This window comes from Alosa sapidissima, chromosome 2, assembly GCF_018492685.1.
Source record: "Alosa sapidissima isolate fAloSap1 chromosome 2, fAloSap1.pri, whole genome shotgun sequence".
Taxonomy (NCBI): domain Eukaryota; kingdom Metazoa; phylum Chordata; class Actinopteri; order Clupeiformes; family Clupeidae; genus Alosa; species Alosa sapidissima.
In genome coordinates, this window is record NC_055958.1 from 42,841,221 (window position 1) to 42,867,746 (window position 26,526).

Genomic DNA, 26,526 nt, shown 5'->3' on the forward strand with positions numbered 1-26,526 from the left:
TGTTAAAAGCTGTAATCGTGTCTCATTATGGATCTCCAACTTCCTATAGGAAACGTTGTTAAAATCTGTAATCACGTCTCATTGAATGGCTTGTGGTGCAGACGGGACCATTAGCATCTCGCCTGCTAGCATCACGTTTAAAAGTGACTTGAGATTTCCGGTAATTTTCCTATTTAAAACTTGTCTCCTCTCAAGTTAGAAAGTGTAATATAGAGGGAGAGCAGATAGCTAACAAACGTTCAGAAAAAAGTCCTGTTGGCAAATTTGAGGAAAAGTCGGTATAGGGGCTATTTCACACAATTTGAGGGTGCTGAATTCAAATATTCTGTTTACCAAGCTCAATTTTGAGTTTTAAGATGGCTAATTAGCATAATTCACATACTTTTTGGTTTTGCCATCAGATATCATAGGAATTGCAAAAAATAAGGCATTAATATACTCTTTATGTGTCAGATATGTTGTTGGAGAAGACAGGAATTACCCCAATGACCCTCAAGTAGCAAATGAAAATAAGCTAAAATTAAAATATAAATTGAAATAATAGCTAAAATTCTGTATGACGTTTAGAAACTAAATAGATTCCTTGATAATAAATTTATAGAATAGTAGGTGACTGCTCATTTTTCTGTAGAAAGTCTTTTGTCACTATTATGAACAGTTGTCAGCCTTTACAGAGGATTTACACTGTATTTTTTTTTACTGTAATGGCGACTGTGCTTGCCTAGTTAAAACATCTCACTGGTGCTCTTTCCTATCATTCAAATTCCAGCCATGCAGAAACATGGAAGAGTGTGCATGTTTTAGGAGTGCTGCGAGTGCTATGGAGATTGCATCATTTGCAAAAAATGTAGACAATATATCCTTTATAGTGCAACAAAAAGAAACATTTTCCAGTGCATCATTACTGCATATGATGCTGAAAGGGAAGTGGACCTATGACAAATCCTCAGCTAATAACTGATTAGTCAAGTCAAGTCAAGTTTATTTATACATTTCATACACAGAGGTCATTCAATGTGCTTTACATAAACAAAACCAAATAAAAGCATAGAGGGGCAATATAGTCAAAGAATAGTTAAAAGGTAAAGATCATAATAAAAAGAAAACATAAAACACAAGGTAAAATCATTTAAAAATAAAGAATAATTAATAAGCAAAAACAAAGGCAAAAGTAGTAAAAAAAGTAATAAAAGACAAAGTAGAATAATTATCAAGGCAGATTCAGAATTTGTAACTCGGCACAGTTAGCAGAAAGCATCTGAGAACAGTTTGGTCTTATGTCTAGATTTAAAACTGGCTACAGTTGGGGCCTTTTTAATGTCATCCGAAAGTTGGTTCCACAGCTGAGCCGCATAGCAGCTAAAAGCTGCTTCACCATGTTTAGTTCTAACTGTAGGTTTTACTAGCAGGTTTTTCACCTGGGACCTGAGAGGACGAGAAGGTGTGTACTGCTGAAGCATGTCTGACAAGTATTTAGGTCCTGCTCCATTTACTGATTTATAAACAAGCAATAGTGCTTTAAAGTCAATTCTGTGACTCACTGGAAGCCAGTGCAAGGACTTAAGAATTGGAGTAATGTGGTCAGTTCTTTTAGTTTTTGTTAGAGTCCTAGCTGCTGCATTTTGTATCACCTGAAGCATTGCAGTAATCAACCCTGCTGGAGATAAATGCATGAATGAGTTTTTCTAAGTCATGTTTTGACATCAGCCCTCTGAGTTTGGCAATATTTTTGAGGTGGTAAAAAGCTGATTTATTTATCGCTTTCTCGCTGTACTGTAGCTATTGCAGATAGCTATAGTTATTGTTGAAGTGGAAATAAGTCTATCCTCACTCAAGTGCTGTCTAGCAATGTGGAATGTCCAGTAGTGATCACTGCAAAAACTGCTCATTCAACACTGGTAAAATAGATGCTCAAGATCTAGTTATGTCTTTAGGACACCCATCTGACTGCAGCACATTTAAGAAGCATGCAGGGAAGTTTGTAAGAAACTTTAGTATTGTTATTTGATATTTGTTATGTGGTAGCAAATGATGTTAACTATCAAAGAAATAGACCTAATGTAGGAATGCACACAGATATTGCAACAGATAATGGACCTGAGTGGTTGAAACATACTTATTAAATTACACTGGGAAGAAGTAGTGTAGAAGACTATCTTCAATTTTTTCCCTTTGCAACTGTCAAAGAAATCCCATAAACACAGGAAGGCCTAGGGTAGCCTACATCAGATGGCCTAAATATTAGGCTCTTCTGCATAGCATTAAGTGATTTGCATGCAGTAATTTGAACACTGACCTTGATCTAGTCTACTTTGGCTATTTAAAGGTAATTTATTGCCAAAACACCACACAATATAAATGAGCTATAACAAACAATAAAGGACTTATCACACACAAACTACTATTTTACTGATTACAAAAATAATAATTATGTAGGATGTTTAGAAGTTTAAAACCCAGAATTGACCAAAAGTGCACCAAATTCAACACAAATGTCTCAATACACTTGGAGTAGGCCTGCGTCCTTTCTTTTCCAGATATTTTTGAGGATTTGGATATCGTTTCAGTATCAAGTATCAAGATATTTATGGCAGGTATTGTATCGAAGTCATCATTTTGGTATGGTGACAACACTATGCCAGAGCCACTGTTTTCTAGATGTCGAGGATCGGAGGCTCGACCACCAACAAGTGATGCTGCTCAATGGCATATTAGAAGAGCACATTATCAAGCTCTAGTATGGAGGCAAGCACACATAGCAAATCCAGTGTTACTAGAAGTAAAATGTTTTTTTCTTGTCGGTTGTTGCTGACGGTAGATGCATTTCTGCATTAGGCTTATGCCCGCTAAGTACTGTAGGACATATTCTGAGTTGAAGGTTATCTGTGTAACTTGTTTTTGTGATGAAATGCATTAAACACCACATGAGTGACTCACTATGTTAGCAATAAAAATACGGTTGTGTTTTAATTAGAATTTCCGAGTTTATTACATGTTAACTGTAATCATGTTCCCATTGTTATGTTAATAAACTATAGTATGACTTATTTAATGCTTAAACATGTATTTAGCGAACACTTTTATTTGGTTTTAGTGATTACTTTTGAAATCAACCCAATTTAGGGAAAAATAAGCCAAAAAAAAAAATTAAAATAATTCGCTATTTTATGTTAAAATGCTGATTATGCGGCTTAGAACTTAGAATGGGCTACTCGCACGAAAGGCTCTAATGCGCTCGTTTCTTTTCCGGTGAAGCCAGGTGTGTTGGAACCTGCCGCTATTGTTAATGTAATTAGTGTCTCTACACGGACCCCATTGGATGTTGCACCTAGTAAATCAGCATGTTACGATAAAGAAGGATTTATGCAAGTTAAAATTTGTATTATTGGGTACACAAGATATTCAGTGTCGCAGTGAAGATGTAAGGAGCAGAATATAACAGAACATGCCGATACAACACAGTTAACGCTCCACCGGAAACAAAGCGGCCGTATTAACAGCCTTTCGTGCAAGTAACCCATTGAACTTGGTAAACAAAATATTCAGAATCAGCACCCTCAAATTAGGTAAGGAGGGTGGTTTACCAACTTTTCCTCAAATTTGCCGTCAGAAGTTCTCTTCTGTGAAGCTGCTCTCCCTCTAATAAGACCTACGGAATATCAAATGTAGCGATGTTCTAGGCTGATGACATGGAACCATACGCTCATTCCGGCGGTATAATCTTCACTAACCAATTCGTCTGATGCAGCTCAACCTTGTTGCTGGAAGTTCGCCTACAGCATGATATTGCGCTGCTGTGCTCATGGTGTTCCTAGATTATAACGCTGGAATGAGAGTAGAGTTCCATGTCAAATCAGCCTAGAAAAATCGCTGTTTCATTTTCCGTTCCGGCTGAGTGCTGTAGAGGAGCTGAGGACAGAGAGGGCTATGAGTGCTGTAGAGGAGCTGAGGACAGAGAGGACTATGAGTGCTGTAGAGGAGCTGAGGACAGAGAGGGCTATGAGTGCTGTAGAGGAGCTGAGGACAGAGAGGACTATGAGTGCTGTAGAGGAGCTGAGGACAGAGAGGACTATGAGTGCTGTAGAGGAGCTGAGGACAGAGAGGGCTATGAGTGCTGTAGAGGAGCTGAGGACAGAGAAGACTATGAGTGCTGTAGAGGAGCTGAGGACAGAGAGGGCTATGAGTGCTGTAGAGGAGCTGCAGCAGGACAGAGAGGACTATGAGTGCTGTAGAGGAGCTGCAGCAGGACAGAGAGGGCTATGAGTGCTGTAGAGGAGCTGAGGACAGAGAGGGCTATGAGTGCTGTAGAGGAGCTGAGGACAGAGAGGGCTATGAGTGCTGTAGAGGAGCTGAGGACAGAGAGGGCTATGAGTGCTGTAGAGGAGCTGAGGACAGAGAGGGCTATGAGTGCTGTAGAGGAGCTGAGGACAGAGAGGGCTATGAGTGCTGTAGAGGAGCTGCAGCAGGACAGAGAGGGCTATGAGTGCTGTAGAGGAGCTGAGGACAGAGAGGGCTATGAGTGCTGTAGAGGAGCTGCAGCAGGACAGAGAGGGCTATGAGTGCTGTAGAGGAGCTGAGGACAGAGAGGGCTATGAGTGCTGTAGAGGAGCTGAGGACAGAGAGGGCTATGAGTGCTGTAGAGGAGCTGAGGACAGAGAGGGCTATGAGTGCTGTAGAGGAGCTGAGGACAGAGAGGGCTATGAGTGCTGTAACAGTAGATTAGAGTGTGACATGGATGCAGATTCCCTAAGAATAAATGGGCCAGAGGGAAGCAGGTTGGTCTTTTGGTATGTGTGTGTGTGGGTTGTGAGTTGTGCAGGTCAGTAAAGCACTGCATTATGATGACCTCAATGACAAGTATGCTGCATTATGATGACCTCAATGACAAGTATGCTGCATTATGATGACCTCAATGACAAGTATGCTGCATTATGATGACCTCAATGACAAGTATGCTGCATTATGATGACCTCAATGACAAGTAAGTCGAGCAACGAGTAAGAATGAACAGCTATGATAAGGGATCAGATTCCAAAAATAATTCAGTGGAAATGCATGGATTCCAGTTGCTGCTACTGGAAGAAACTGGAATCCATGCATTTCCACTGAATTATTTTTGGAATCTGATCCCTTATCATAGCTGTTCATTCTTACTCGTTGCTCGACTTATCGTGACTAAATTCAAGATGGCTGCAAACGTTAAACTTTGTGAAGATACTGTCTGTATAAATCGTCTTGTAAGTAAACTACCAGTGCTTTTTCAAAGTTCTCAATGTCTCGTTTTAAATGTCAGGGCCCTCGGAAGTCTACCAATGAAGTGTGGAGATCATAGACTGTATATATAGAACTGGACAGTGTGCCGTCTGTTAAGAGTGATGCGAGCGTTAGTCCAGAGCCCCCTGGTGGCTGGCTGCAGTACAATGTGTAACTCCGCCCATCCCCATGTATTTCAATGGCCAAGTAGCCAACTTTCCGTGTCACTTTTCTCACCTAAAACTATTTTTGTATCAACAACTTTTTATTCGAAAACATAGTTTTCAAGATGCTTCAATACACACAATTTTTCTTTTCTCGCTGAAATTATTTTTTTTAATGTTATATTAACAAATCTAAAAAGGGCGTGTTTACACCTATGATTGACAGCTGGCTGGCTGCAGACACGACGCTTTGTCCATTATGTTTTACCGTCTAGGCTGCAGACACTACCACGCCATCGCTCACTTATTTTAACGACACCTGATTTCGACACATAATCTAACCTAAATAAGTGTTGCTGTCATTATCATTAGGCTATATCTTATCAGTCTGACTAAATACATATTGATAGTCATACATTGTGTAGTTACAGATTCTTTGTGAAAAAAGATATGTGCTGTTCTTTCGTAGATGCTACGTATATTAGCTCATAGCATGCTACATCATGCTAGCATTAGCCAGTTGATAGGTAAAGTAAGAGGGCTCTGCTATATTGATCCGAAGTGACGTTAGCCATAGTCCCCATAATTTAGTCCTACTTGTTTCAAATGGTTTAACGTAACCAGTGATTGCCGCCATCATCGTTGCAACTTCATTTGAATACACTTTGTCACTGGAGAAGGCGATGTTAAGTTTCATTAACGTTAACTCTTGCTTAGTTTTGCGAATGGCAATAAACGCCACCTAGCCTGCTAGGTCGACAACCTCGGTATGCCCATTTATGAATCACCCCGACAAATAACTTTACTTGTGTTTTAGTGAACACATTATTGGACCATAGCTTAACGTGAGGTAGGATTCAAAGTTACAAATGGACAATTTGCTTAGTATGCTCATAACAGCGGTATCTGAAAATAATGTAATCGTATGCCTCTACCACAGGCTTGCTAGTCTTTCACCAGAGAGGGTGCTCCATTATAAATAAAAAATGTAATGCTGCAGTCTTCATGTCAGCTGTAAAAATATGAGAACATGGACCTACTACATCAGGATACTCTGTAAACATTTTACACATAATCAGGAAGCTACTTTGCTGTTCAGTGTGTGATGTGTTTAAAGTGGTACTACGTTTAAAGAAACATTTTTATTCTTTGTTTCAAGTGCATAAGAAAATACCACATTATGATGATGATGGTTATGGTTACCCTTAACAAATACAAAACAATATAATACTTAAAACAGGGATCAATCAATAGCCTAATGAAATAAACAATGAGGGGTGAAAGCAATAATAAATAATAATGCCCATTCAATCAATAATATCAAAAACATGGTAAGACTACATTAAAGAGAATATCAATAATACATTTTTGTAAAATTAATCAACAGCCTATAATGAAAATAAAACAGTACTACTGCATACAAACCATAATGTATAAGAAGTGCTTAAAAGACCAAAAACTATCACAAGAACGAAGAGCACTGGGCAACTCATTCCACCAACATGGAACCACTGAGGAAAAGAGTCTTGAATTTGACCTAGCGTTTAAGACTGAAGCTCATCAGAAGACCGCAGTGGGCGGTTGGGGATGTATATCTTGATCATTGAATTAAAATAACAAGGAGCAGATCCAGTCAGTGTCCTATAGGCCAAAGTGAGAGATTTAAATTAAATTCTGGGTACTGTAGGGAGCCAATGGAGAGTAACTAGGAGAGGAGTTACGATGTGTCCTCTTTGGCTGATTGAAGACCAGTCATGTTACAGCATTCTGAATGATATATCACACAAAAGAAATAAAAAAAAAACATTCAATATTGATTTAGTATCAACAAATAATTATTATTTTAGTAACGTCTACATCTTTGTGTAGGCTACAGTTAAATACTAAGCAATGGCCTCTGACTTAAATACCAAGGCAGTTAAATGACCGTGGTATGGTATAGTCTACGTGATACACAGGACTACACAGTAAACCCATTTAAAAAGCATAATCATCTCAGTATACCCATTTAAAATAGGCAAGGATACGTATTTAATAACATTTGGGGTTGCTCACAGTATACCCACCACTACAACTAACTAACTAGACTACACCACTGGTTAAATGGCGCATTGCAATTTACAATTTGTGTGAGTTCAGGGGCATACAGAAAGTTGAAGTTTGGGTGACATCAATAAAGAAAATAGAAACAAAGGGATGTGTACAGACTCAAGTATGAATGATGTCACATTAACAGAAGGTTCAGAGCAGCGGCAGACTTTTCTTGGTGCCACGCAAGTTATTGAAAGTCATGTGTTTTCAGAACGTAGTGGTGCTGTGCCATGTCCCATGTATAAGGGGCTTCATGTTGATCCAGTGACGGTGGGTGATGTCAGGGAGATGGATGTCAGGGGACTTGGAGAAAGGGGGAGGACATGCCACCTCAGACCACTCCAGCCAAACCACTTCACGTAGGCATTCCCTTGCTTGCAGACTAATGTAGATCATGGAGACCACCTTGCCGCCACCTCCAGTACATTTAGCCATCACCCATATCTTACCTGCAAAAAGAAAAGTTACAATAAAGTTAGTCAGACAATTTTACAACATTACAAAGCATCTAATCAGGCACTCAACACCACTAGTAATACCAATTAATTAAATATGTGTGTGTGCAAAAAACTTTACAGCCTACCTAATGTTAACTACACATTTAAATATGCGGTGTGAATGTTATTAACTTGCGTCAGCTTGAAAAATAACGTTATCAGTATGACTGATCATGGACGTTAGATGACAAACTAAGGTCTTTCTCAAATGTTCACCGATATCCCTGGGAAGTGACTGGTTCTTGGCGTAGTGTTTAATGCAGGCGTTTCATTTATCGATCATTCACTTATACGGTCTACAACTACCGACCTACCGATCTATTTTTTTTACAGTCTATGCTACCGACCTACCATCACAGAAGTAGCTCTAACAGGTGTCTGTCGTTAACGTTAGAAAAAATGCAACGCTGGCAAACTGGCTAGTAGTTACATTAACATGACGGGTTGATGAGGTCCATGCTTCACATTACGTTAACGTTAACTTGCGTTGCTTTATCACATCATATACTGTACTGACTGTCTAGTGTTATTAATCCCCATGTACAGTCAATGGTTACTCCATGTTGAGATGGCATACATCAAGATTGAGATATTTGAAAACAGCAACAACTAATAAAACCAAGTATATCATGCATCGACTGTTACGGGAGCTGTGTGCTAATCTTCACTTCAACGACTAACTTAGCCTCCCGTTAACGGTAACGTTAATGTAGCTGCTAACGTTAGCATCTAATTCGCTGTCCGTATTTCTGTTGTTAGCTCATTAGTATTCACCATACTAAATTGTCACAGTCTATAATCAACATAATAAGCTCTCTTAGACGTATTTAAGAACACCAATAGACAAAAAAAAAACTTTTCAATTGATACGCAACACTTACCAGACAAGAACAAACCGATTGTTGTTTGTACTGTTTAGCTAACTCACAGCCGCAAAATTCATCCAGCCAGCTAGCCTTCTGCGCCGAGTCGACCTGCGTTGTGGAAAGGAGAAGGGGGCGGGTTTCACTTGACAAGGGGCGTGTTTAACTCGCTGAGTGGCAACTGAGTGGGCGTGCCTGACCGCGACTCCTCTTCACTGCGCATGCTTCAACTTTTGCTGCGCAGCCGCACTTCAAATTGGCTCCAAATTTTCCAAGATGGCGTCGCCTCGGCGGCTTCAATTCCATAGAACACTGTAGAATGCAGCCACACTGTCCAGTTCTATATATACAGTCTATGGTGGAGATACATTGAGCCTCGTAAATGGGTGTAAAACAGTGATTTATTTGCATGGCTAGCCCGATGCCGAAGCACCACTACTGAAAACGTTGTTGGTAGCATCGGCTAACTAGCGCCAGATTTTGGAGTGCAGGGGACAAGTCGAGATGGGCTATGAGACATACGTTCACACTCGGTATCATGTTTAGATACACTTTAGGTCAATATCACACCGGAATTCTCCTTTAAGAAGTCCGAATGGCTGTGTATGTAACCTAACGTTGTGTCGGTCGCAAAACTTTCGACAGGGAGTTAAGCATAGACAGTATCTACTGAAACTTTCCCTTCTTCTTCTTCTTCTTCTTGTTTTATTGGCAAGAAGACATTCAAAGTACAGTATTTAACACAGGCATTCTGTCACCTCGTTAATTAACGATTCATCATGTCAAATCTCTCTGGCCAGCCACTCTGACAACAATAACACAGCTAAGCTAGCTGTCGGCTAACTTCATGTCTAGCTCTACCATGCTTAGCAAAAACATACATTTCTAAATCAAAGAACAATTAGCAGCTCTAAAGGCCACTGACTTACTCACAGGTCAGGAAGATCTTGAACTCAACGTTAAGAAGTCCAAATGGCACGAGCAGTTGTAGGATAGTATGTGCGTGTATGTGTGAAGTATTGTCGGTCGCAAACTTTCTCTTCATCGAAGAGAAGTAACTTCTGAAAACTTCCGGTTTTAGAGGCAGGAAGACGGCAGCCAGCGAGCCGGATCACTCTCTATTCACCCCTTGCAGACCATAGACTGTATATGAAGAGTTCAGATGCAAAACCCTCTAAATCCGTCTGACCACTTTTCTTTTAAATGAGCATTTAAATTCAGGCTCCTATAGGTTTTTGCCTATAAATCGATATTTCAGACCAGGAAGAGAGTGGTATTTAGTGGGTTTAGAAGTTAAATTATTTGATTAGCGTATACTATGTGTGGAGAGCATCCCCTCACCATCTTTATCTCATTTTTGACATAGGTGGCATTTAGAGGCTTTTGCATCTGAACCCTTCATATATAGAACTGGACAGTGTGGTTGCATTCAGCAGTGTTCTATGGAATTGAAGCAAAGATTGTTAAGGCGGAGCAAGATGTTTCATCAGGAGCCACTTCCGGGAACCCGGATCGCACGAGGGGGGGTCAAAATCCCCCTTTATGCAGAGCAGAGGCAGCGACTGCTCCATTGAAGTCTATGGGCATAGCTCAGAATTTCACCACATATGCTAAGGTCTTGGTTCTATAGAGTTAGGAATGTGAATTTCGGGCACGTTTTCATGATCCTCAATCCCTTCCCAGTGGGCATTTGATGTCAATTCAACATCAATATGATATCAAACATTGACGTCAAAATTATGTCAAAAAACAGGTCTAGAATGAAAGTTGTATTGACGTCAATGTACTGATGTCAATTTGATGTCAATATTTTGACCGCCGCGATGTCGTTTTGATGTTATTTTGATGTCATACTTTGTTGCCATTTGATGTCAATTCAACATTTATTTGACGTCAAGATGTCATGATGTTGATGTCGTTTTGATGCTATTCTGATATCATTCAATGTCAAGCTTTGATGTCAATTCGACATTTATTTGACATCAAGATGTCATGATGTTGATGTCGTTTTGATGCTATTCTGATATCATTCAATGTCAAGCTTTGATGTCAATTCAACATTTATTCTACATCAAGATGTCATTTCCATGTCAAGTTTTGTTGGCATTTGATGTCAATTCTACATCTATTTGATGTCAAGATGTTGATGTCATTTTGATATCATTCAATATCAAGCTTCAATGTCAAATAAACATAAATGCGATAAACATTGATGTCAAAATTACATCAGAATTTATTGACATATATTTTCATTATTTGTGCAGAATACAAGTACAAAGACAACAAAATGCAAAAAAGCAGAAAAGTGATATGCAAAGTATAGACAGGTGGTGCATAGACAGGACAAGACAGACAGTAGTATACAGTTGGTTTATAGAAGGTGGTTTAGAGTAATATAAATGAAATATGTGCAGTGTATTAGTAGTTATCTTATAAGGGCAGAATAAATATGGCTAAATATGAACAATGTATGACAACATGTACAATGTAGTAACAAGTAATGGAATGTTGGAGAACATTGAGAACATTGAGAGATCCAGTTGAATGGAGAGAGACAGAGAAAAGGTTTCTTTTAACAGGGTTCCTACACAATTTCTATTTCAAAATCCCATACCTTTTCCATCCTTTAATTTACAAACTTCTTGGTAGATTTTTCTGACCATTCTCGACAATGCTACTCCAAAAACAAACGTTTGTCTCAGCATCCAGTAATCGTTGAGCACCTACATTTGTGCTTTAACATTGATGGTGTGCCACTTTTTAAATCCTCCAACTTCCAAATGTGTCCCATACTCTGCAACTTTCACAACTTTGCTCCTTTAATTGTGGCCATCTACTGTGGAGTTGCTAAACCAAATTCAGCGGAAGAGTACTTAAGTGACTTTCTCCAGGAGTTGCAGCAGTTACAGCAAGATGGCATTGTTCATGGAGGCAAAGCACTTCAACTGTCTGTGAAAGCATTCATATGTGATGCTCCTGCCAGGGCATTCTTTAAGTGCATTCTTGTTACCATTCTTGTGAGTGATGCACTATCAGAGGCACCTATGACGGAAGGTTTGTTCTTTGGGCCAAAGAGCCAGGTGCGGTTCCAAGGACTGAAGACTGTTTTGTTTAGGCCAGCTCTGCTGCCACTCTGCCTTCACCGCACTGCTGCCACCTGTGGACAAGGAGGAGTGAGAGTTATACAACAAAATTAGTTATTAGTTGTTAGGAGCAGCACTAGTATAAAACCTCTAAAAAAACAATCACAAATAGGGCAGTTCATCACAGTTCAACAATTGTGGTTTGGAACTAGGCCTTCTGCAACTGGATTGATAAAAATTAATGTAGTTGCAAACATCTCACCTGGCTACTTGTATTTGGGAAGAGCAAAAGCTATCAGCCATCAGCATGATCATGTTATTTGGTTGTTGTTGTAGAACAAGGAAAAGAATATCCAGTGTTTCCTCTACATTTATTTAAGCATGGCGGTCCGCCACGGTTTAAATCCTATCCCTCTCAAGCCCTCTGAAGTCACATTAAATGGGATAGGATTCAGGAACTAATTAATTTAAACCTCACTGACCAGAAAATGTAATGTCTCTGTTTCATAGCAGAGTTATTGCTAATCACACCATTTAACATGACGTTGAGCAACTAGAATTGTTTTTAATATCCCGGGAGTGACACCCCCAAGTTTTTTTTTCCGGGGGGCGGATGGGTAGGTGGGTGGGTGGACTAGGGGGTAGCTCAAGGACTAGAGTGCCTTAGCCTGGGTTTCCCCATGCTGCCTTACGCACCCGATTTTATTCACCCATGCTGCCTTACGCACGTGATTTTATTCACGCTGCTAGGCAGCCTGGATTCTATGGACTTCGCTGAGTATAGAACGTGCTGGCAGCGACAGATAACATGTAAACGCGCCATAGCAGTGACGGGACGCACACACCATACAATCGGCCTGACATTTTGAGTGAACTTAAATGAACTACCTAGCAACAATTCCAACACCCACAAGTTGAAATAGACGGGCAGCGTGACTATTTTGGTAAAGGCTACAATCTTTGATAGGTGTAATCTCAAAAGAAAGTTCACTTTCTCCATCATCGAACTCTTGAATACAGTGATGGTACAAACCAATATCTGTAATGCAGTGGGTAAATTAACGTTACGTTAGCAGTAGTTTTTACGTTTTATGCAAAAAATATATGGTTTATGTAACAAACCCTTCAAATTTGAGAGAGACTGAACAAATATATGAGTTTATTGTATAGTTTTTGATGGGGAATTCAGAGGAACCCATGTAAAAAAAAAAAAATAAATAAAAAAACGAAAAACTGATGCATTTAGTCCAAATTAACTGTGCTAAAAAAGTAAAGTGAATGGGTGTCCAACTCTTGAAATAGCATACATCTCCTTCCATGCAATCCCCGCCCCACCCCCACCTCCACCTTTTTCCCACGCTTAACGGTAGTGTTATATGTAGATAAATTGAGGATAAATTACAATACTTACAGTATTTGAAGTAGCTGCACAACTATGCTAAATAGTATAGTTTTGGCACACGGTACACAAAGACACTTCTGCCATCATATCGTAATGTAAACTATACTCGTAAACATGCTAATTACCAACCATTTCGTTCGAAAATTCTAAAACAACAATGTTTTTTATGTCTTTACCTGGTGAGTGAACTCTCTTGCGAGCTTGGACGTGGCACACATTTGGAATATTCCAGAATGCACTCAGTGTTCTTAGGGCAGCAGTCCTCACAACACACCACCTGCAAACAGAAGGAACAGAGGGAGACTAAGATTAATACGTTGCAAAACACACAGAACATGAAAAGACCATCACTGAAGCACTACTACACTCACATGCATCTTAACACATGCCTCAGAGCAAGTCAGGTACATCAAACAAGGGGCAAATAAGGGCTATGAAATGAAGAACATGTAGCCTAACACTAACGTTACCGAAGCTGACAACAGTGTTCCGTACACAGTGCTCCCTGCCATAGGGAAACGTTCATTTCGTGGGTAACAGTAATCCGTACAGTTGCTCAAATGCAATTAATTATTTCCAGGTCAATAAAAACTATAAATACCTCTGATAACTTTGTCTTGTCCTCTTTGATCTCTGACCGTGGAGAGTATCTGTTGACCAGCGAAACATTGCAACTACCGAGTAAGTATGTCAACACACACAGCATATTTTAGCGATACCAGAAGAATATTTAAAAATGGTGCCGGGGGAGGGTTTAACCTTCGCCCTAAATGACGTAGGGGAAGACGTTAAACAAGATTTGTGAAAATATGTGGTAAAATGTATATGTGTAACGTATTACATATTGAAGTAAACATGTTGAAAAAGTTATTTTGTTTGAATATAGATTGTTAGTATAACATTAGCGGTCATTTTATCAGACCTTTTCATGGCGTAATTAGTGACATTCAAATACGCCGGGAAATGGCGGCAGATTAAAAAAAAAATAAATAAAGCGCGTTAGCTTGATGCCTAGATATGCAATAGTCATACAGAAGGAATTCGCCATCTCCATGAATAAATGTGATGGTCAGATTGTAATTACATACTTTATCATCGTGTAATGTTTTGGATTCGTAGATTTATATAATTAATTGTCCTGAAGTTTAACCTGGACAATCAGTGCAAGTTAGACACCCCTGCACGATGAGGCAGGAGGTGTCGATACTCACGGTAAGTAAGTAAAGCTAACGTTATTGATAACAAGGTCAGACAATTTAGAGTCGTGTTGGTTTGGATTCATAGATTTATATAATTGCTCATTTTTGAAGTTTAAACCTTTTCATGGCGTTATTAGTGACATTGGCAAAACGCGGGGAAAATGCGGCACGTTAGAAAGAAAAAAAAAGCGCGCGTTAGCGTGATGCCCAGATATGCAATAGTTATACAGAAGGAATCCACCATTTCCATGAATAAATGTGATGGCCAGATTGTAATTACATACTTTATCATCGTGTAATGTTTTGGATTCGTAGATTTATATAATTAATTGTCCTGAAGTTTAACCTGGGCAATCAGTGCAAGTTAGACACCCCTGCACGATGAGGCAGGAGGTTGTCGATACTCACAGTAAGTATAACGACCACTGAGGCGATTTTTATTCACATAATTACCACTAGGTTGCTGCCTTTTCTATCCAGTAGGTGGCAGTCCAGGATAAGATACCGCAGAGCCATATATATATATATATATATATATATATATATATATATAGTCATGGCTCTGCTATTCCTTATCCTGGACTGCCACCTACTGGATAGAAAAGGCAGCAACCTAGTGGTAATTATACAAGAATAGTACATTACATTACATTACATTACATTACATTTGGCTGACGCTTTTTAACCAAAGCGACTAACAACATGGTAAACAGTAAGTTTTAGAACAATTCTCACAATTTTAGGACAGTTTAAAAAAAAAACACATTAGAGTACAGTAAGAATAAGTGCGTCGGTGAGTGCTGTATTTTAACAGTTACTTGTCAGTTTAAAACGGCTGGTGAGTGCTAGGATCAGTAAGACTTGTTGTAAGTGTTGCTATGAGAGTAGATGTTCTCTAAAGAGCTGGGTCTTCAGGAGTTTTTTGAACGTGGAAAAGGATGTCCCTGCCCTTGTAGGAACTGGCAGTGTGTTCCACCAACGAGGAACAACAGATGAGAAAAGTTTGGATTGGCTTGAGCGTACCGGTGGTAGAGCTAGACGTCGTTCGTCAGAGGAGCGCAGCGGTCTGGAGGTAGTGTAAGTCTGTATGAGGGCATTCAAGTAGGTGGGAGCAGAACCGGAGACTACTTTGTAGGCAAGCGTTAGAGACTTGAATTTGATGCGGGCCGCCATAGGTAGCCAGTGTAGCTGGATGAGCAGCGGGGTAACATGTGCCCTTTTGGGTTGGTTGTAGACCAGGCGCGCCGCTGCGTTCTGGATCATCTGAAGTGGTTTCACTGCGCAGGCTGGGAGACCTGTCAGGAGGGCATTGCAGTAGTCGAGTCGTGAGATGACTATTGCCTGAACCAGAAGTTGGGTAGCATCTTGAGTCAAGTAAGTCCTGATTTTCCGTATGTTGTAGAGTGCGAAACGGCATGACCGGGCGACTGAGGCAACATGATCTGAGAAGTTTAGTTGGTTGTCGAGAACAACTCCTAGATTTCTTGCAGTCCTGGTCGGTGAAACAGACAGGGAGTCAAATTTGATGTTGATGTCGTGGTGTATGGTAGGTTTAGCTGGGATGACCAGCAGTTCAGTCTTTGAGAGGTTCAGCTGGAGGTGGTGTGCCTTCATCCATGTAGCTATGTCTGAAAGGCAATCCGAGATCCGTGCTGAAACCAGGGGGTCGTCAGGTGGAAAGGACAGATAGAGCTGTGTGTCGTCTGCATAGCAGTGGTATGAGAAGCCGTGCGAACGGATAATCTGTCCCAAGGAGGTGGTGTAGATAGCAAAGAGGAGGGGGCCCAGCACTGAGCCCTGGGGGACCCCTGTGGTGAGATGGTGAGGTGCAGATAGCTGACCAAGCCATGATACGTTAAACGAGCGTCCTGTGAGGTAGGATTCAAACCAGGAGAGAGCAGCTCCGGAGATTCCCATGTCAGCGAGTATAGAGAGAAGGATACGGTGATTAACCGTGTCAAAGGCAGCCGATAAGTCAAGCAGAATGAGTACTGATGACCGAGCGGTCGCCCTGGCTTCTTTTAAGGCTTCTGTTACAGACAGCAGAGCCGTTTCGGTAGAGTGGCCGCTTTTGAACCCAGACTGATTTGGATCCAGAAGGTTGTTCTGTGAAAGGAAGTCAGAGACCTGTTTGGAGACTGCTCGTTCAATGCCTTTGGATAGGAAAGGCAGTAGTGAGACAGGGCGGTAGTTCTCGACTTGAGCAGGGTTGAGAGAAGCTTTCTTAAGTAACGGTGTTACCCGGGCCATTTTGAACGCTGTTGGAAATGTGCCGGAGGTTAGCGAGGCATTGATCACATGTGTGATAGCTGGAGCGATGGTCGGGCTGATGGACTGAAGTAGGCTCGTAGGTATAGGGTCCAGCGAGCATGTGGTAGGACGGCTGCATGTCAGGAGTCTGGACACTTCACTCTCGGAGAGAGGCGTGAATGCTGAAAAAGATGTTCCAGCAGTCCCTAGAGGTTGTAGGAGTGCGGTATGTGAGTCAGATGCGTTGAGTGGGCATGTAGAGAATTGACTGCTGATTGCCGCCACTTTGTTTGTAAAAAATGAGGCGAGGGTATCTGCAGTAAGGCTGGATGGAGGAGGAGGCAGCTGAGGGTTGAGTAGCGATTTGAAGGTTGAGAAAAGTTTTCGAGTGTCTGTAGCGCTGTTGATTTTGTCATTGTAGAAAGCAGTCTTAGCAGCAGTGATGCTGGCTGAGAAGGAGGTCAGGAGTGTCTGGTAGTTTTTGAGGTCGTCAGCTAGTTTGGATTTGTGCCATTTCCTCTCCGCGGCTCTGAGTTTGGTGCGCTGCGATCGGAGGGTATCATTTAGCCATGGATGAGAATGTTTAGATCGAGCTGGCCTTGTGGTAAGAGGGCACAGCTCGTCTAGACACGAGGTCAGTGTGGAGCAGAGCGAGTCAGTGGCTTCATTAACCTCCAGAGAGGAGAAGGTGTTGAGTGGAGGTAGACCGGAGGTAACCACAGAGGAGAAGTGCGTTGGAGACAGGTTCCGGATGTTGCGGCGGAACGTGACCATCGGCTGAGGAGCCGGAGGCTGTTCTGACAGGCTGACGTTGAACTGGATGAAGAAGTGGTCAGAAAGATGGAGAGGCGTCACCATGAGGGTGTCTGTGCTGCAGTTCCGAGTGAAGATCAAGTCAAGCTCTTTGCCAGCTTTGTGAGTCGGTGGGCTTTGAACCAGTTCGAGGTCAAAGGAGTGGACCAGGGCCAAAAAGTCCGCTGAGCCTGGGGCATCTAAGTGGATGTTCATATCACCGAGAACAAGAAGCGGACAGTCATGCTCAGGGATGGAGGATAGCAGAGTGTCAAGTTCGTCAATAAAGTCGCCTAGTTGGCCTGGAGGGCGGTAGATGACCAGCACGTACAGTTTTGCTGGGGCGATCACTGTGATGGCATGGAATTCGAATGAGACATATTTGTTTGAAGGCAGTAGCGGGGTGAATTTCCATTTGTTGGAGATCAGCAGGCCCGTCCCGCCTCCTCGTCCAGATGGGCGAGGGGTGTGGGATAGTGTAAGGTTAGTGGAGAGTGCAGCCGGGGTGGCAGTGTTCTCTGGTTTGATCCAAGTCTCAGTGAGAGCAAGGAGTTCCAATGAAAGGTGGTTGGCATAGCCAGCTATGAAGTCCGTTTTGTTGACTGCGGATTGACAGTTCCACAAGCCCATGGAGAAGGAGGTTTCTGTCGGTGAGGATCGTTTAAGTTGCTGGAGGTTAAGGCGATTTCTGCCCCTTTTGGCATGATGCCGTTTTCTGCAATGGCCGGTGATAACAGATATGGTGGAACGGCACATTTTGCCTTTGTCGGTGCCTGTGCTCGGTCAACTTGCACAGGTCAACTTGCACAGGTCAACTTGCACAGGTCAACTTGCTCGTCTTGACCGCGTCCGTCTTACACGAGGCTGGCTGAAACGAGGGCTGCCGCTTATGCTGACGCTTCAGCAGCCGCCACTAATTTTATGCTGCTAGGAATTGCATGCAGCTGTCCTCCTATCTCGCTAATGATGCATCAGCGTAGACCGCCCTCTGACGTTCGCACAGCTTAGATTGTTCAAAAGGGTGTTAATTACTGTCAACTGAAAGTCCGCTCGCTCACACCGACCGAAACTCACAGTTTCAAGTAGCCTCCTCCCTCAGCTGTTCCCAAACGCCCAGAGTCCAATTCTAACAATTGGAGAGGATTTGGCCAGTAGTAGCCTATGTGTTCTTGCTTTCTCTCTCCCAACTCACTGCAGTTGTTGTCAGTAGCGATACAAAAAAAAAAAAAACATGAATCCAACCACATAATAACCATTGAAAATAATGCTTTTGCAGAGGCACATTCCAACAACATAATCATCAATAAAGTATCTATCTGTCTGTCTAGTCTAGTTTTAATACATTTTATGTATTTTTATTTTTTCAGGAAAATGCCTAGAAAATACAGCCGGGAAGATGTGGCTAAGGCCCTGCAGGAGTTGGAGGAGGGTGGGAGCCTCCGCAAGGTTCCCCCACACCACCCTCCAGGACTGGAGGAGGGGGAAGTATGGGCACTTGCCCCATACAAACCGGGCCCTCATGCCGGAGGAGGAGGAGGCGTTGGTGGGCTACATTTTTTGGATGGCAGCCCACGGGTTCCCCATCACCCGCTCAGTGGCCTTGTTATTGGCCACTGAGATCTGCAAGGCGTTGGGACGGACTTCACCACTGGTGAACATGGAGAAGGGCCTGAGCAAGATGTGGTGGACTCGCTTCCGAGCTCGCCACCCCACCGTGGCCTCGTGGAGGCCTGATTCCCTGTATAGGGAGAGGGTCCATGGGGCCACGGTGGTGCGGGTGGACGAGCTCTTCCGCATCTGCCAGGCCCTGTACCAGCAGCATGGGTTCGGCGGGACCCCAGCCCAGATATATAACTGCGACGAGACGGGCTTTGGAGACAAGGGCCACTCCAGGCAGCATGTCCTCTGCCGTAAAGGGCAGAGGCACGTGTACGCGCAGCAGGTGACCACCAGGGACCACGTCACCGTCCACTGCTGCGCGAACGCCGCTGGGGAGAGCATACCCCCGTTCATCATTTTTCAGGGGTGCCTCCCCAGCACGGCCTACAGCCTGGAGGGGCCCACCAACGCACTCTACGGCGTGTCGGAGAGAGGCTATATGGACAGCGACTTGTTCGTGAAGTGGCTGGGGCACTTCGTAAAGCATGCCCGGCAGGAGCGGCCCCTCCTCCTCTTCATGGACCAGCATGAGGGCCATGTTGGGAAGGGGGTGGTCGACTTCTGTCGGGCCAACAGGATCGAGGTGGTGTGCCTGCCAGCGCACACCACCCATGTGCTCCAGCCACTGGACGTGGCGGTGTACGGCTCCTTGAAGGCGGCTGGCACGGGAGATGGGGTTGGTGCGAGGAGACCTGGTGCTGGGCAAGCGGCACTTTTCAGCGGTGCTGAAGTATGCGGTGGAGCTGGCCTGTACGCCTGACACCATCAAGAGCGGGTTCCGCTCTACAGGCCTGTTCCCACTTGACAGGACAGCGGTGGACGACTCAAAGGTGAGTTAGCAGAAAAAAAACAGTTTGACATTATGTGAAGTACAATTCATTGGATTAACATCTTTTTCTAAACCCCTACTAACAGCTCGTCAAAGGCCTCCGGGACCCAAACCATCTCCCGTCTGATACAGACGAGGCCCCGGAGGACCTCCCTGACGTCGCTGACGTCTCCACCGCTGGCACCGCTGACGCCGCTGCCCACACCAGGTCTGCCACCACCTCCACCATGATGTACGGAATACTGTTAAGGGACAAATTTGGCGAAATCAGAGAAGATCACCCATAAATCACCCATAGGATTGGTCACAATGTTTGGAGATAACCCAATCAGGGCTTATTTTGTAGACAAGAACCTCCTCTTTCAAATGAGGTATACAGGAAGTCTATTGGACATCGTATTGCTAAATCATCCGATCGTAAGTGCAATACCGTGCAATACCGCGCCAAACCAGAGGCGGCAGACTGTACGGAATATTGTGGCGACTTTGCTATATATATATATATTACTTAATTCATACTGGACCTCTTTGCAGTTATAGCAACACTACATGTATATTATGTATCAACACTAGCACTACATGTATTAAGTTTAATAATGTGACCTACCTATGTCCCATGGAAGTTCGCAAGGTAGAGCTAGCTTCTAACGTTAACCGTTATTAATTCTAACGTTAACAACTTTCATCTGTGTCTGCTAGCCTGCATGGTAACAGCCACTTTAAATGTAGCTAACGTTACTTTAAATGTATAGCTAACTTACTTGCGCCTGATATTTCATTCTAAAACTAACAACAGACAAACAGGCAAACAAACAGATATTCTACATAATAGTGAAGTTAGTCTGCTACTGGAAAAGTTAACATTAACAGCTAACATCGCTAGCGTTAGCTCACTAGCTAATTCTAAACATGACTAACGGCTTTGATTAACATTCCATTATGAAAACAATATATTTCGAATAAATTCACGTTTTCAATTGGCATACAAAAGTACTGTAATTCTTACCTGGGATATGATGACGGCAGAGTTTGTACAGCTTACACATTCAGTCAGAGGCATGACAGAAAAGTGACGGTTGAAGTCACTGGTGACTGCAGTTGAAAAGGAGCAAATTCAGCAAAGATTCTAGAGTGCTACGCAAATTTGAATTTGATCAGGGGTGGGGGATGGGAATTGCTGTGTGTGCGCATGCGCTTATCAAGTGGTGATAAGCATCCGTTAAAAACAATCGTGAAAATGATTACTGTTGGCATTTTAGTCTGTTATATTACCAGACTGATTGGTAGAAGTGTCAAAACAATAGTAACATTAGCCTAGTGGGCTATTATTACTACTATTATGATTATTAACATTATTGGTTCTCATATGGTGGTCAATTCAATCAGGGCTGCCAACTTTTCAAAAAACCTTGGAGTGAGATTTGGTGGGGCCAACCAAAATTTTGCTGCGGAAATGTTTGTTTGGCTCGTTCAGCATTATACCGTACAGTAAAAAAAAAGTACATTGGTTTTCAGGTGTAGGGACCAGGGTCCCAGAGTTAAATTAACATTGGTATCAAAGGGATCTAGCCTAATGCTAGGACCATGGGCGATGGAGGCATTCTGAAAGTGGGTGGGACATTTCAGTGGGGGGTATGGGGGTCCTCCCCCAGAATTTTTTTTTTGGACTAGATGCAATTTCCTGAATTCTGGTACATTTTACCAGGTTATTTAGATACTTCTACATTGAAAAAAGTGTTTCTGAGCATGTGTAGATATAACATAAATGAAATCTGTGAAATTAACAATAAAAAATTCAGTTTGTATCTTTACATGAAAATGTATTGTTTGAAATTAATCTGCATTTGTTCAAATTACAATAAAATTGTGTGTTTTTTCATTTACATACATTATTAAGTTATCCCAGTCGATCTTCTCAAGTATAAACACTCAACAAACAAAAAGCTTGTTTCATTTACGCTGTTTCGTACTCCCGCCAACTGGCACGCATCTGTTGAAAAGAGCAGAAGACCACCGCATTTCCAGAGGCTGGGTTTATGATTGAGTCCACTGAACGTTAAGGTAAGAATAAAGTTTGCCAAGTATCGATACCTGGTTATATTTATTTTACTGTCTATGGTTAGATTAGCTTCCATCTTCAAGTTAAACTAAAATACTCTAGAACAGTAGAACTAGCTAGTCGAGTCTTTTTGTTTAATTTGAAAATGAATGTTAACGTTAGCAAGTGGCCTTACTCAACTAGTGGACCTAGCACTACTAGTCGTGTGTGACGTTAAAGCAAAACCCTCGCCAAAATGCATTTGTGTAAATACTTAGGCAAACGTTAGGTTAAAAGGATATTGACAAAGGCTGCACTTAAGATTGACGATGGTTTAGTTTTCTGGTCAAACGACTTCTTGAATTAGCCAAATTAGAACTACATTTGCTGCCGCTAGGGTGCGTCTGGATTTCTACGCTATTACGGAGAGTTAATGAATGACTACCAGGTAAAGAAGATATTAGGCTACTATGCATGAAGGACACAAAGTATAATCAAGAATAAAAAAAACACAAAGTTCAGGACTTTTTTCCATTGTGGTACTGATAATATTTTAGTATTTAATTATTAAAACTGCTGTAGTGAAACATGGGAAATCCTCACAGATATCTAGTGACATGTACACGAATATCCTACTGTAGGGTTTGTTGATAACACTGATGTATAACCATTTGTATAATTATGTAGTTAACAGAACCAAATATATGATACTCTTTATACTGTATAAAGCTGCATTGCTTAATTACTCCAACAAATTGAATTAAAATGGCCTTAAATGGCATTTGATTGAACTCTGTGATACCTGTAGACACCCTTGTTAAAGGAGAATTCCGGTGTGATATTGACCTAAAGTGTATTGAAACATGATACCGAGTGTGAACGTATGTCTCATAGCCCATCTCGTATGTCTCATAGCCCATCAGATTCCAAAAATAATTCAGTGGAAATGCATGGATTCCAGTTGCTGCTACTGGAAGAAACTGGAATCCATGCATTTCCACTGAATTATTTTTGGAATCTGATCCCTTATCATACCTGTTCATTCTTACTCGTTGCTCGACTTATCGTGACTAAATTCAAGATGGCTGCAAACGTTAAACTTTGTGAAGATACTGTCTGTATAAATCGTCTTGTAAGTAAACTACCAGTGCTTTTTCAAAGTTCTCAATGTCTCGTTTTAAATGTCAGGGCCCTCGGAAGTCTACCAATGAAGTGTGGAGATACATTGAGCCTCGTAAATGGGTGTAAAACAGTGATTTATTTGCATGGCTAGCCCGATGCCGAAGCACCACTACTGAAAACGTTGTTGGTAGCATCGGCTAACTAGCGCCAGATTTTGGAGTGCAGGGGACAAGTCGAGATGGGCTATGAGACATACGTTCACACTCGGTATCATGTTTCGATACACTTTAGGTCAATATCACACCGGAATTCTCCTTTAAGCTACAATACTACTCAAAAGCACCACATAACAATCTGATCATCTGTTTGGAGAGGGGAACAAAGAGTTATGCATCCTTCACATTACTATACAATAAATAAGTGTTATTGTATTTCACAGGTTATTAATGACGACGATGCTGCGACCATCCAATAAGCTATTACTACATTTGCCCTCGGCATCTTTCTTGTCAGCAAAGCCAGGGATGGTCTCCCCAAGCAAGCTGGAATAGCCATCGAGGGACCTTTTTGGTATCCCAGATGTGGCACATGCTTGCATCTATCTGATGGGCCTTATCTATGCCTTGGAACTGAGGTACCCTAATAAACTGAAATACACGTTTGAGGTCTTTCAGAAGATCTTCTTAGAGCTAGAGGATGCAAACCAAAAACTGTCCTCCAAAGTCCATGATCTCAAGGTCTGTTTGCAAGCTTAAAATCTATACAGATGGTGTATACAGTAGAATGTATTTTGATTTGTTTGTAATAGAATGTATTTTGATTTGTTTTTTTGGCTTTTGTCAAATAAATTTATTTATTTGAGCTAAATGACTTCCAAGTCTTGTTTTGGGTTAAGATGCATAATTATATCTGAGATTGTTTGACTCATGTGGGTTGCTAAGTTTCCAGTGTTGGGCTGCAACCAATTAATTAATCTCTCGATAGTCTTGATAAATTGATTTGTGGATTCGTCCATACAATGTAAGGAAATGGTGAAAAATCGATCACTCTTTCCCAAAGCCCAAGCTGCAACCTAAAATGTCTTGTTTTGTCCTGATCACCAGTTCTCAATTTAAAACATTCACATCAGAGAATCTGGGATTCTTCTTAAAAAAAATTACTCAAAGAAAATTCTAATTACTGACAAATTATTTAGTTGTTAGCAACTAAATTGATCAATCAACTAATCGTTGCAGCTCCTGTCTTTTTATCAGTATGGTCTACACTTGGCTCCACGGCAGCATATCTTGACATGTGATAAGAGGATTGTCTTTTCGAACACATAGATGACACATACTTAAGTTTTTAAGTAGACCAAACATGATACAAAATATTGTGCCTGATCTACTTAAAAAAGGTAAGGCAACTTTTTGCATCAGATGATTATGTATATAATGCAAGGCTAGTCTTTGTATAGGCTACTTAATTTCTTGAATGTACTGTATGTAAGACATGAGTTTTGGAAGTAAAGTCTACTTAACTTTGCAAGTAAAGTCAACTTAGTTTAATTAAGTAGAATTTACTTATAAAATAAGGTTCAGTCATTTACAAAACTAAGTTGACTTTACTTGAAAGATTAAGTTGAATTTACTTGATAAATTAATATTGACTTTACTTACAAAACTCATTTCTTACTCACAAGAAATTAAGTAGCCTATACAAAGGCCAGCCTTGCTTTAACTACATATTAATCTGATGCAAAAAGTTGCCTTACCTTTTTTAAGTAGATCAGGCTCAATATTTTTATCAGTGTATATAACAAAATAAAGCCAGCCTACGAAATTAATAAAAAGTAAATCATGCATAATTTAAAAATAACTCAATATATAGGCTACTTGGCTACGCAATAAGGTTTCCATTACAGCACTGCGGACGTTCAATGAACGCATGAAAGCGGATACAGTAAATTAAATATCAAACTAAAGCGAAAATGTCATGCTTTTGAAGGCCTACCATTGTGCAGTCTAGCTGTGGTTAGTGACGTGATGCTGTTAATGGGGAGTTTTACATAAACCTATAGGTTATTATTTATTTGGCGTACAAACAGCACTGGTATTTCGCACGGCAATAGTGGGGGGGGGGGGGGGGGGGTCCAAACTAACACTTTTAAAAAGTGGGTGGGTGTTTTGTAAGAATTTAAGAAATGTTTGTATATTTTAACTTTTAAATGCATCAATCTGGTGCACTTTTAAAAATAAATTCAGAGGTCAGACTTGCTTATTTTTATGGAAATATTTGTGCTGTAGCCTAAGCTATTTTGCACTTCAGAATTATAACCATGCATGCACAGGTGGAATAGTTATGGTGATATTGCAATAAGTTCACAACCACAAAAACATATGGTCCATTTCACAGTTCAGAAATGTTCAGCACTCCATGAAATTATGCAGAAGTGGTCACCTGTGTTTTTCAGCTAGTTCATTTAAGATAATATATTGGTCATTGTAATGGCCATAGCCTACAGGCTATTCCTTTTTCAGGATGTACCCATATCTGCATGATGTGAATGTTTGCATATGGCTTATGTCAGGCTTTATATCAATATTTGTGTCTCCTTATTTGATTTTCTTTATATTTTTGCATTAATGTCACTAGAAAGCATGGCAATATAAATATCATTTATCTGTGTAAGTGGGATTGGCTGGAACCTGACAATATAAGAACCATGATAGTGGGATAATCTACTGAGCAATTTACAAAAATGTATGTAGGCCTACTGACAAATAGTTTACATTAGAATACATTATAATTTCGCCCCAATGAGGCTATGTAGAAATGTGTTGCAATTTCAAAAACAGAGGCATGCTTTATATCCTCGTATTCGGTACGGTTTGCTGTTTATTGTGATATTAGGTTTGCCACATGTTGTGTGAAGGGTTAGTGAGATATTACAACCGAGAGTAATGGGTGTGCACTGTGTGCAAAATGCAAATATGATTAGCCTAAATTGCACGTCGGTTCAATGATAATTTTCTCGCGAACCATTTATCACAGCAACTTGGCGCTAATATCATTGGAAAGCTTAGATTCCGCTCGTTCACATGATGTGTGATATCATGTATAGGTTTAGTTTAGTTGAACCTCATCTGCCAGGTATTTGACCTACCACGTTGACACTTCAGCGTGAAAAATACTCAAAGCATAGGCCTACCTGAAGCCGGGGGAATGCGCCTGGGATGGCTTTTGAAGTAGCATCGCAAATGAGAGAAAATTTAGAAAATTCCACAGACAGGGGGTGCTCTTGA

The 26,526-nt window shown here is 41.3% G+C and overlaps 1 protein-coding gene across 3 annotated transcripts in view; it reads right to left on the bottom strand.

The window, feature by feature from the left end:
• The window catches only part of LOC121703889 (butyrophilin-like protein 10), a 43,666-nt gene extending 33,711 nt beyond the window's left edge, over positions 1-9,955 (bottom strand). The window contains exon 1 of one of the 3 annotated variants that reach the window (XM_042084369.1): positions 9,798-9,955. Coding sequence is in view for 2 of the 3 variants with exons in the window: in XM_042084367.1 (XP_041940301.1) it covers positions 9,802-9,913 (112 nt within the window). In the remaining variant the exon portion in view is untranslated. The remainder of the gene's footprint in view (positions 1-9,797) is intronic. The other 2 variants (XM_042084367.1, XM_042084368.1) reach the window with 2 other exon arrangements.
• Positions 9,956-26,526: the final 16,571 nt, after the last annotated feature.